The sequence below is a fragment of the Miniopterus natalensis genome, chromosome 19, assembly GCF_054644295.1.
Source record: "Miniopterus natalensis isolate mMinNat1 chromosome 19, mMinNat1.hap1, whole genome shotgun sequence".
NCBI classification, from domain to species: domain Eukaryota; kingdom Metazoa; phylum Chordata; class Mammalia; order Chiroptera; family Miniopteridae; genus Miniopterus; species Miniopterus natalensis.
The window spans coordinates 26250259-26262348 of record NC_142099.1 but is presented as its reverse complement, the minus strand read 5'-3'; the positions used below and the strand labels follow the sequence as shown (position 1 = coordinate 26262348).

Genomic DNA, 12090 nt, shown 5'->3' with positions numbered 1-12090 from the left:
TCTAAAGGTTATCTGTTGTTATCAGAAGATATAGGTGAGAGCTTGCTCTGTTTGTTTCCAAGGATACTGCCCTGTTAGACTAAGCTTGTGTTTTCAGGTTGCCTACAAACTAGATGTAGAGGATTAAGACAATTATCGCAATAGATGAAATGAAAAAATACTTCATTTCACAGGAAAATTTGTTTAGATTACTTAAGGAGTTATATATAGAGATATAACCATATGGACAGAACTTGTTACTTATGCTGTCAAAAGGTTACATGCACAGTGTTAAAAGCTTAGGAAGTGTTTTTTTTTCTGCAAACAATGAAACAATGACTATCAGCACCTAACCTTCATCTTCCTTTTCCGCTTCCTTGATGTAAACTCAAGGTAACCCATCACTGGGTCAGATCACATCTGTTTCCGCTCTGCCAGAATTATAGGCCTGATATTAGAGACAGCAGTATGAGACAGTTCAGTTTGTTTCCCAATGGGATATCTCAGCTGTTACTGTTCATGTGCCAGAGGAGTTAGATTAAAAGTCATTTCATGTTCAATATAGTTGAAACTGGTTGGGGTAGGAGAAGGACTACAAAATAATTATTCTTTACCTTGATTTTTAGGGTAATTAAAATATGGGATTTACGTAAGAATTATACTGCTTATCGACAAGAACCCATAGCATCCAAGTCTTTCCTGTACCCAGGTAGCAGCACTCGAAAACTAGGTAAGCCTTTTCATGGATTTGTAGGACATTTTTTGAGGGGGGGTAAGTTTTTTTAAAATTGTGGAATAAATATCGGCCTAATTTTCAGCAACATAGACTTGAAAAACTCTAATATATGTGGTTATATCTTTTTAGAGTTCAAAAAATAAAAATGAATATTTTTGGTTTGTATATATTTTGGAGAAGAATTTTAGTGATTCTTCTTGTGGAATGATCCTTTGGCCTCAGTGTTTTTACCTCATTTCTACTCACTGTCACCAGGACATGCTAACTAAAGTTTCCTTTTTCCAGGATACTCAAGTCTGATTTTGGATTCCACTGGCTCTACTTTATTTGCTAACTGCACAGATGACAACATCTACATGTTCAATATGACTGGATTAAGGACTTCTCCAGGTAAGATCTTAGTTATTCAAATTCTTACCCAGAAACTAATACAGACTTTTTTGTTAATGATAATTTAATGTTGGTTCTTTTCTAAGCCAAATTTATTAAGACATGAGGATTTTAGGATCTTTGATTAGTTCTACCGATGAATTATCTAAATTATTGTGGGACAGGGAAGGCTGTTCTGCTCAGCTTTTGTTCTACTTGGGGGTTATTCATTAAATTAGGGAGCTGAGTTTTTTAATCCTCCACAATAATTCCTACCTACCTTGGCCTTCTCAGTATTGAACAGTTGCCTCTTTTATGTTTCTTCCACTCTCACCTTTTTTTTTCTCCTTCAAGAAAATTAAAGGTAGAGCCCTGCTGGTGTTGCTCAGTGGTTTAGCGTTGACCCATGAACCAGGACGTCACGGTTCAATTCCCAGTCAGGACACGTGCCCAGGTTATGGGCTTGGTCCACAGTAGGGGCCGTGCAGGAGGCAGCCAATCACTGATTCATCATTGATGTTTCTGTCTCTCTCCCTCTCCCTTCCTCTCTCTGAAATCAATAAACACATATTAAAAGGGGAAAAAAAGAAAATTAAAAGTAGAATCTGATATTTAAAGCTGATAAATATAACATTTTTCAAAAGAAACCAAGATTTCTCAAGCATACTCTAAGGGGATTATTTGGGTTACATAATTTCAAGAACATTAATTACTTAAGCAAGCTACATATTAGTAACCTGGGTCTTCCTATAAACTTTGAATTCTGTGACCAATCCCCAGATCTACTCAGTTCCCGCTAAAGTAAGATAAACAAATCTCAAGGAGTACAGAACTTAGCAGGGCTGTTACCAAAGACTGCCCCCATGCCATTATTAGGACTTAATATCTACCAGTGGCAGTATTACAGTTGGCATTTCCAGCACTCTGAAATAGGTCTGGTGTTGTCTAAATAAGAACAGGAGTATTTAGATAAGGAAAGAGGTTTTATAACTTACTTTGCTGTTTTCCTGAATGGTATCAGAACTTAGACAACTTCTAATTTAGTTAGCATTTTGTTATAGTGTGGCACTAAAAGGAACCTTGAGTTCGTTTGTCTCTCTGCTATTGAATAGATATGCCAAAGGCCACTTGACTAATAATTTAACAACCTTTTTCCTGTGTTCCTAAAATAATTTAATTGTCTCTTGTAGATAGAATGATAAGGATACAGATAGATAACATTTCTTTAAAATTGAATAACATATGTCTACTTGTGACCCATCTGGTAATTGCTTGCCTTTTTCAAAACTTCAGAAAGGGTCCTCCTGGGCTTAATACTTGTTGTCCTATACTTTTAATTCACAATATTTTGTTATACTAAGCGATGTTCATAAGGATGACTCTAAAGTACTTTAGTGAAGCATTTTAAGAACCCAAATCATCAAAGAAAAATTAAAGTGAGCCCAGTATAGGTTTTAGAAGGATTTTTTGCATGGTTTGAAACATTAATAGTGTACTTTATGCTAGCCTTTCTTACACCAGCAGAGGGCAATAAATACTTATAGGTTTAGTGGGAAATTTGCTCTATAGTTTTCCACTCATAGTTTAGAGTTGAGAAAGATGAACAGTTACAGTTTTGGAGTTGTATTCAGAATAAAGGAGCCTGTTTGTTTTGTGGGAATTTATTTCTTGTCAGGGAGGAAAAAATTTTCCTCTACCCTTCTAGGTTCTAAGGATTATATTGACATGTCACAGATTAAAAGGAGAAAATTCCATTTAATTTTGTACATACAGGGGTTCCAGAAGAATATGTGGAGGGGGCAACGACAAATCAGGCAGTTGAGCTTATATACCATCTTGAGCTAAGGAGAAGGGTGTAGTGGTTTGGGACTTCAGAGGGGAGGAGGGCAATTCACATGGAGATGGAAAAGCAAATATTTGGTAAACAAATGTTTGCTGCTGGGCCATATAGAGACAATGAGACACAGCAGACTCTGATCTCCAGTCTTCCTCCACCACACCTAACCTATATTCTTTATAGACACCTCTGATAATAGTGCTGTTATCTTGGAACAGGCCCTTATCTAAATTCTTTTAGGCAGATAATGGGGAGGTAACAAGAAAAACTTCCTGAATCTTCTGTTTCTTAAAAATTATCAGCTGTGGCTCAGCGATTGCGCATCAGCCTATGATCTAGGAGATCGAGGTTCGATTCCGGTCAGGGCAAATGCCAGGGTTTCGAGCTCGATCCCCAGCAAGGGGCATGCAGAAGGTAGCACATCAGTGACTCTCATCATTGATGTTTCTATCTCTCTCTCCCTCTCCCTTCCTCTCTCTGAAATCAATAAAGATATATTTTTTTTAGAAAAATTTTTTTCTCTAAAATCACCCTCATTTTTATCAAAGATACCCAAATTACAACTTAATTTATTTGCAAAGTAAGTCTAGTTCCAATAAACTTGGTCTGATTATTTATATAAATGCATCAAAAATAGCAATTGGTCAATCTTATAGGCTCTTTTAAATCTGCTTTGCTAGAACTTTTCATAAGGAATCTCCAGATTGAACTTTTAACAGCCTCTCAAAGCTAAAAAGCCAACCTAAAGACTTGCAATTTGACTTCACCTGTGATACCTTTAGATATGGGTTAATTCCTCTCTTCTTCAGTTCCCCAAAATATCCTGAGTTCCCTGCTCCTTGCAGGAAGTAACCTTCCTTGCCCACCTGTTAAGCTGTTAAGGCTGTTGAATCCTATAAGCAGGGTATCAGGCTGAATTTTTTTTCCCCACAGGGGCTTTATTTGGTACCTGTAAAGTTAATCATAGTTCATTAAAACTGTCTGGTCATTTCTGAGTCTGCAAGTCTCTCAAACATGATGTTCTAGTCAAATCCTTGGTAATATAACTAATGTTTCCAATTGTGTCCTGTTACAAAGAGAACAGATTCTTAGTGAATGTATGTAAATAACTATATTGCATGGAAATAAGAATACTAGGATTTTCCAAATTCTGTAGGGATCAGGTAGGAAGAAAAAGATAAATGTTTCCATTCTGCTTAGAAAGGTATAATTTACCAAATTGCTATGGGTCATAGGTAGCTCAGAGGGGAAAGACATGTCCTTATATCTGAAAAACAAGTATTATGAAAGAACCAATAATATTTCAAATAAAAAGTTATAAAAATTATAACATCTTCACTAGTTCAGTTAGTCTCATGTAATTCCTGTTGATCTTTTTTCTTTTTTTTTAAATATATCTTTATTGATTTCAGAGAGAGGAAAGAAGAGGGAGAGACAGAGATAGAAACATCAATGACGAGAGAGTCATTGATCGAGCCCGCAACCCGGGCATGTGCCCTGACTGGGAATCGAACCCTGATCGCCTGGATCCTAGGTCGATGCTCAACCGCTGAGCCACACCTAGCCGGGCTAATTCTTGTTGATCTTGATCTTTTGTTAACAGTTTTATGAAGCCATCAATTTCTCCATTAGAGTTCTATAAATTCTTACCTAATTCAATAGCATGATCTGAAAGTTACTAGAAACCTGTATTCCAAAGTACTTTGTGCCCTGGCCGGTTTGTCCCAATGGTTAGAACATCAGCCTGTGGACTGAAGGTGGAGGGTTCAATTCCCAGTCAAGGGCAACTGTACCTCAGTTGCAGCCTGGAGACAACCAATCAATGTGTCTTTCTCACATTGGTGTTTCTCTCTCTGTGCCCCGCTCCCCCAACTCTCTCTAAAAAAATTAATGGAAAAACTATCCTCAGGTCAGGATTAACAACAACAAAAAATAGTCCAAAGTACTTTCCATGTATCTCTTTGAAGATGAAGCACATTTTGCAAAAGCATCAGAGTAAAACAATAACTGTCTGTAAATGACAATAGACTTAAAATATCATGGTGAAAGATCTGGTTAACCTGCAGTTGACAGGAAAATTTGGTTATTTCTGTAGCAAACATTTTAAGATAGGGAGTAGAATTATGACTGATATTAACAACATTTACCCATGCAATATAACTTAAGGCTTATCATCACTTCCTTTTTGTGGTTGATTTCTAATTTCAAGGCATAGTCGTCAGAGGATATGCTTGGTATAATTTCAGTTTTGAATTTGTTGATGCTAGTTTTGTGACCCAACATATGGTCTGTCCTTGAGAATGTTCCATGTGCACTGGAGAAGAATGTATAATATGATGTTCTGGGACAAAAGACTGTAAATGTCAATTATATCCATTTGGTCTAGCGTTTCATTTAAGGCCAATATTTCTTTGTTTTTCTTTTTGGTTGATCTAACTAGAGCTGTCAATGGACTCTTAAGGTCCCCACCTATGATTGTGTTTAAGTATGGCTACATCTGCTTTTCTGTGGATGTTATTTGCTTGGAGAGTCCTTTTCCACCCTTTTACTTTGAATTTGCCTTGTCTTTGCAGCTTAGATGTTTCTCTTATAAGCAGCATATGGTTGGGTTTTGGGTTTTGATCCACTCTGCTACTCTGTGCCTCTTTATTGGAGAATTCAGACCATTTATAATTAGGGTAATTATTGATGGATGAGGATTTCCTATAGCCATTTAATCTTTTGGTTTTTGGTAGCTCTGTGGCTCCTTGGTTCTTTTCCTTTGTGTTTCTGCCTCTTGTTTTTGTTTGATGGTATTCCATACTTCTTTCCTCTGTTTCCTCTTTTTTAAGCTATATGTCCTGGTTTGGGGATTTGTGTGTGTGGTTATTGGGTTTATAAAAAATAAAGTTGCGTATATATAGTAGTTTTTTCTTTTGAGTGCATCTGATCTTCATCCTTTTGCCAGTTCAGACCTTTACTTTTTATGTTTTTGTTGTCACAAATTATCTGTTTATCCTGTAAGGCTTTGGTGATCTCACTCATAGTGTTGTGACCTTGTGTTCTTTGTTTTGGATAAACTCCCTTGAGTATTTCCTGCAGTCGAGGTTTTCTGGTAATAAGATTCCTCAGCTTCTGTATGTCTGGGAAGTCTTTATTTCTCCTTCATATTTAAAGGATAATTTTGTTGGACATACTATTCGTGGCTGGTAATTCCTCTCTTTCAGACATTTGAATATTTGGTTCTGCTCTCTTCTTGGCTTATAGAGTTTCTGCTGAAAAGTCAGGTGATACTCTGATGGGTTTCCCTTTGTAGGTTACTTCCTTCTTTTCCCTGGCTGCTTTGAGAATTTTTTGTCATTAATTTTTAAAAATTTTTTTACCCTCACCTGAGGATATTTTTTCCATTACTTTTCTGAGAGAGTGGAAAGGAGAGGGAGAGAGAAACAGCGATGTGAGACACATTGATTGGTTGCCTCCTGCAATGAGCCTGCAACCAAGGTACATGCCCTTGACTGGAATCGATCCCAGGACCCTTCAGTCTGGGGCCGACGCTCTAACCATTGAGCCAAACTGGCTAGGGCTGTCCTTAATTTTTAACAGTTTTAATACAGTGTACCTTGGAGAGGGCCTCTTTGGATTGAGATAACTAGGTGTTCTGTTTGCTTCTTGGATTTGAGAATCTAGTTCTTTCCATAGGTTCAGATCATGAGATTGGACCTAATATAATATAGCCTCTTTCTAGAATTTCCTTTATTTTCTGACACTGTCTAGCTTTATTTGGTGAATGTAGCTGGACCATCTACTTCAATAATCAATACACTGATTTTTTTTCCTCTGGCAGTGGCTGTCTTCAATGGACACCAGAACTCTACCTTTTATATTAAATCCAGTCTTAGTCCAGATGACCAGTTTTTAGTCAGTGGCTCAAGTGATGAAGCTGCCTATATCTGGAAGGTAAGTTGCTAAATTTCCCCCACCAACGTGAGACTAAAGTATTCTTTTTTCCAAGATGAGGTAAATTTATTGTAATCACATAAATGATTAACTTTTTCTACATCAGATGTTCAGTAAAAGTTGCTTCTTGCATTTTAGTATAGGGAAAACCTCATTCTTTTGTCACAAAATATGGTCACACTTTCATAGGCAGAGCCTCTCAGAAATTAGAAATTCATATCTTCCAATAATTTTATATTATCAGGAAATACACATTTCAGAAGACTGGAAAGAACCTTAATTACTTTGTCTTGCTTCCTGGAAAAACAGGCTGTACTGCATTTCTGCCCTGTGTTTTCAAACTCTCATTCAAAATACATTTAATATTTTAATCTCTAGGATTCAATCTATACCCAAATCAGCCATAGAACCTTGCTCAAGACATTCAAAAACATTTGTATACTCATTATGTTCTTTACTCTCTATTTTTTCCTTTTTAAGTAAGTGATTCTAAAATGACTACTGTAAGCTAAGAAATTTAAAGCTGTCCGTTTGAAGCCCAGTGGAGAAAATTGAAATGTTATACTCAACTCAAGTAGCACTTGCTGACCACTGAAAAATGGCTCTTGTGGGAATAATTAATTATAGAAATGTCTGGGAGTTCAAGAGAGAAGAACATTGAGGCATTGTTTTCCTAGGGCTAAAAATTAATTATCTTCTAGGTTGCTGTGTAATTTCATAAATGTCCTTGACATTGGTGAATTGAATGATCAGAATTCACACATTTTGGGTTTTAGACTCATAATGTCTAACACTTTATAGGTCCATAGGTTCAAAATTCTCAAATCTCTTCTCAAGAGAAATTGTATCATTTTTAGTCCCGCCAGCCTCTAGGAGGTCATAATCTTTAATGTTTTAAGACAAGGGTAGAACCTGTCAGGTATGAATTCTCCAGCTTAATTTCCTGTGGTCCTGGGGGAAGTACTAAAAAGTTATTTCTCTGTATATCTAGAGTTGCAAAAATGCAGCTTTACCTTATCAAAAGCTTTTAGTAACAATATCCTTAGATGGTCACAAGGTGGAGATACTGTTCTATCCAAGATGCTTTTGTGTTTGGCTTGCCTCTTATTCTATAATAAATTTCTTTTATTTGTTGTATTTTTAAATGAAAATTTGCTTATAAAACATACATTTGAGACCCCCATCTTGTGATGAAAGTTTTCACCTGGCTTCCTGTCTATAAAATTTTTCTGACTTGAGCTTTAAACTTTAACAATATGTGTCACTAGCACTAATACTTCTGTCCTATATTTAAAATTTTGAGTTTCAAATTTGGTCTTATGTGTCTTATTTTACTGTCTTTTGGTTTTCCCTTTTTCCTTCCCTCACTGTCTTACCTATATTCTTTTCTCTAACTTTGACTCCCAACTTAGCAGGAGGATTTTATTCCTACCAAAGTCTGTATCTTTTTAAGTTTCTTCTTGAAAAAAAAAATAAAATACAGACATACCAAAAAGCATAATAAATGATTATATAAAAAATACTTATGCCCTGATCATTTAAAAAAATCATTTAAAATCAGTTTTTTAATTACATAATTAAGATATAGATACAGTTTTATTGCCAATTCTTACAAAGTTACTCCCTAGCTCTCTTCACTAGTACAGAGGCCTTTTTAGTTGTTGTTTCAGGGAATGAAGGTTGAGGGATGCTCCCTTTCTTTAGAGACATGCGGTAAAGATACTTGGCTGTTGTTAGTAACCCATTTTCAGATAACTGATTAGTGGTTATCACGTATATGGGTGACTCTTTCTGAATTTCTAGGCTGGGTCACATGTTAGTGCTGAATGACGTGGGTCAGACATGATGTTCTCCTGCTGTCCACACATAACTCAGTGTGCAGACTCTGATATTTGAGATCCTGGCAAGCTTACTGCTCCTAAAATTGAATTAGCCTAGTGGGGTGGCTCAGTTTCTCTTGTTTTAAAACCCCAACCCCTCATGGAAACAAGGGGGGTTGGACTTTTTTTCTCTTTTCCATGATAAAACAAGGGGGTTGGGGTTTTAAAAGAAAATTTGACACAAGCCGAGTATCCAGCCTGTTAGGTTGTCTTATAACTCTGCTACATTTCCAAGAAGTCGGAGTTCTCTCAAGTGTTGGTATTTTTTTCTACACTACAAAGTCCATGGGCATAAGAAGATAGAGTGAAAGACGGAACTTTTAGATATTGAGACAAGAGAATGGCCTTTTCATTCTCACCGCTGCTCAGCAAAGGGGAGATGTAATATAGACTCTCTGATACTGACTTCCAAGACTTAAAAATATTTAATAATGTATTTTTTCTTTTTAATTTCCTACCCCTTGTCCCACCATCACCCATACTCCCCCCTTCCCTGGTTCATTTCTGATACAGCCACTGAATAGTATTGAAGTGGTTATAAATAAACTGATTTGGCACCGTCATTGTACCACTGACTGGCGAAACACTGAGCCTGACACTTTAGGAAGTGTAAATGATCTCATGGCAGAAATAAAGATTAGATTTGGTTTCTCACTGGGCAGAGTAAGGGGACTTTTTGAGGAAAGGTGATGATCTTTTTTGTATGTTTACGTATATAAAATGTTTTATGAGGTCTGTAGGCTAGAGCCAGTTACTACTAGAGGTACCTTCATAGTTCTGGGAGTTTAACTTTGGTATTCTTATGCCTCGAGTTAAAGTCTTTATAACAAGTAGAATATGTAAGAGGACAATTTTCTGTGTTTTGACCATCCCCAGAATGAATAGATGTAAATGTCTTTTGGGCTTAATAGTCTTCTCTTCCTTTTTAAAAGTAGAGGAAGGCTTTAAATTTGAAGTGACAGTAAATAAAAATTTATTTGAATAAAAATGAAGCATTTAAAACCCACCTGAGTTTCATTAGAAGAAACTAATCTTCCTTGAAGCATACCATACTAGGATAGTTCTAACCTACATTCATAAATACTTATCAGACATTAGTTATTACAGCCACAACATGCCCCTCCCTTCACTTTTTTATTTAGATAGAATTCATATAATATAAAATTCCCCATTTTAGTCCTTATATTGTGTACATTTTAGTGATTTTGAATATAATCACAATATTACGCAACTATCACCACCATCTCATTTCCAAACATTTTTATTGCTCTAGAAAGAAATCCCATACCCTTTAAGACTCTTTCCATTCCCCTTACCCCTGGCAACCACTAACCTATGTTCTGTCTCTATGGATTTGCCTATTCTGGACATTTTATATAAGTGGAATCATACAATATGTGATCTTTAATGTCTGAGCTCTTTCATCTAATATGTTTCTAAGATTTGTCATTGTTATTGTATGTATGAGTACTTTGTTCCTTTTTAAGGCTGAATATTCCTTCAGCCATATGGACTATATGGATAGTCCACATTTTATTTATCCACCCGTTGGTAGACATTAGAATTATTCTACTCTTTGGCTTTATGAATAAAACTACTATGAACATTCATGTACAAGTTTTTGTTTGAACATGCTTTTAGTTCTCCTGGGAGAATGAATATATATATATAAGAGTAGCATTGCTGGGTCATACGGTAATTAATTCTGTTTAACTTTTTGAGAATCCTTCTCTTCACTTTTAATGCTCTGTAAAGTGCCTGGCTCATGGTAATTATCCAACAGATGCTGACTTTCATTGTCATTATTATTATTCCTACCTTACCAAATTGTAAAAAGTCTTTTCAAGTGGTCTATCCTTTGTTTTTTCCCTTTGATCCTATAGATATAGTAATGTACATACATTCTACTGGTAGATGTTTGATTTTTCTTGAAATTTATTTTGATCTTGGAGTGCATGTTTAGGTTCTCCTGAGTATTGTAATACCTTGGAAACTGAGGAAGGAGCAGTATCATGAAATGAAAAGCTAGAGGCAACAAGCAGAGTAAACCAGTGTAGTAGAATAATGTGCCTCTGCTGGGGAGGATCAGGAGGACTTGAGGGTTTCCTTTTCCTTTAAACTTGCTCCCGTCAGACCTGCTTGGTTCCTGGGTGATTAGAAACTTAATGGGCTGGGCCCATGAGTAGAGGAGGAAGGAGAACTACTGTGGCTATTGAGATAGTTAAAGACTTTCTTGAAAGTCTTTTTTGAAATATGCTAACTCATAGGAGAATAAGTTTTTGCTGTCTGTGGCATTGTAGGAGTAGGCAGTAAGTGAAATCCTTCTAGATAGTACTCAGAAAAAGATTCCTTTCTGTTAAACTTTCATTTACACTGCAAAGCAAAGTAGACTCTGTTCTTCGTCTTCTTTTCCTTTTTGAATCATTATATATGGGCCATTTAACCCAAGAGAGGAGTGGTGATAAGTTGGATAACCTTATGATTCAGTGTGTCAAATCTCTTAACTACAATCTGAGGAATCTATTAAGTTTACTTAGTCATAGTCACAAATACTCTTTCCGGAGTCGCCTCCACTTTCTCTATATAAATGAGCAATGATTCAGAGCCTCAGGAAAATGAAGAGGAGAATTTCTCTTTTTCAAACACACGTGCTAATAATAGTTATGTGAGTTTGTACTCCATATTGTGCTGATTTCCCATGGCCTCCTAAAGGGATTGAGAGCTCTTGAATCAGACAGCTGTCAAATGCATATTACTGTTGGCATCCAATGAGGGGGAAAATAGGATTCATAGTCACATATGTAGTACTTTACAATGTGACCCTTCTTTTTTATACATTATTAATGTGGCAATACTTACTTGAAAATTCAAGATTTCTTTAAGCAAATTAACAAATAAAATTTTGGAGGAATTGTTCTTTCAAAAGCGATATCAAAATGCCATGTAAAATATAGTTTATATCCTTCAAAATGAAGGGGCATAGCTTTGGACTTTGGTAAAAGTCAGCGAGTCCTCTTTTGGAAGAAAGACTATCCTTTTGTCCCAAGAATGCTAATAGCATGTCTCAGGTACCTTCAGGATATAGCTCATGTAGTATTCCTAGAGGTAGCTGGCTAGAGAAGATCTAAAAATGTCTAGGCTGTGTTAAAATAGGATTCTACTTGATGTGCACTACCTAGCAGGTGAACCTACTGTTCTAAAGTTTATCAGCTAAGAGGTGGACAACACCATTCTTGAATTTTAGTCAAAATATGTACAGCTAGATAGATAGTCCTGATTGGAAATAAGACCTGTACTGGTATCTAAGCTCATTATTTACTTACTTTGACTATTTTCTCATATCAATGACAAAA

The 12090-nt window shown here is 36.2% G+C and overlaps 1 protein-coding gene across 6 annotated transcripts in view; it reads left to right on the top strand.

The window, feature by feature from the left end:
* DTL (denticleless E3 ubiquitin protein ligase adapter) overlaps nt 1–12090 on the top strand; it is a 190518-nt gene that overhangs the window by 15477 nt on the left and 162951 nt on the right. For all 6 annotated transcript variants that reach the window (XM_087827873.1, XM_087827870.1, XM_087827874.1 and 3 more), the window contains exons 9-11: nt 606–709; nt 1001–1105; nt 6745–6857. In XM_087827873.1, the coding sequence (XP_087683999.1) occupies nt 606–709; nt 1001–1105; nt 6745–6857 (322 nt within the window). The remainder of the gene's footprint in view (nt 1–605; nt 710–1000; nt 1106–6744; nt 6858–12090) is intronic.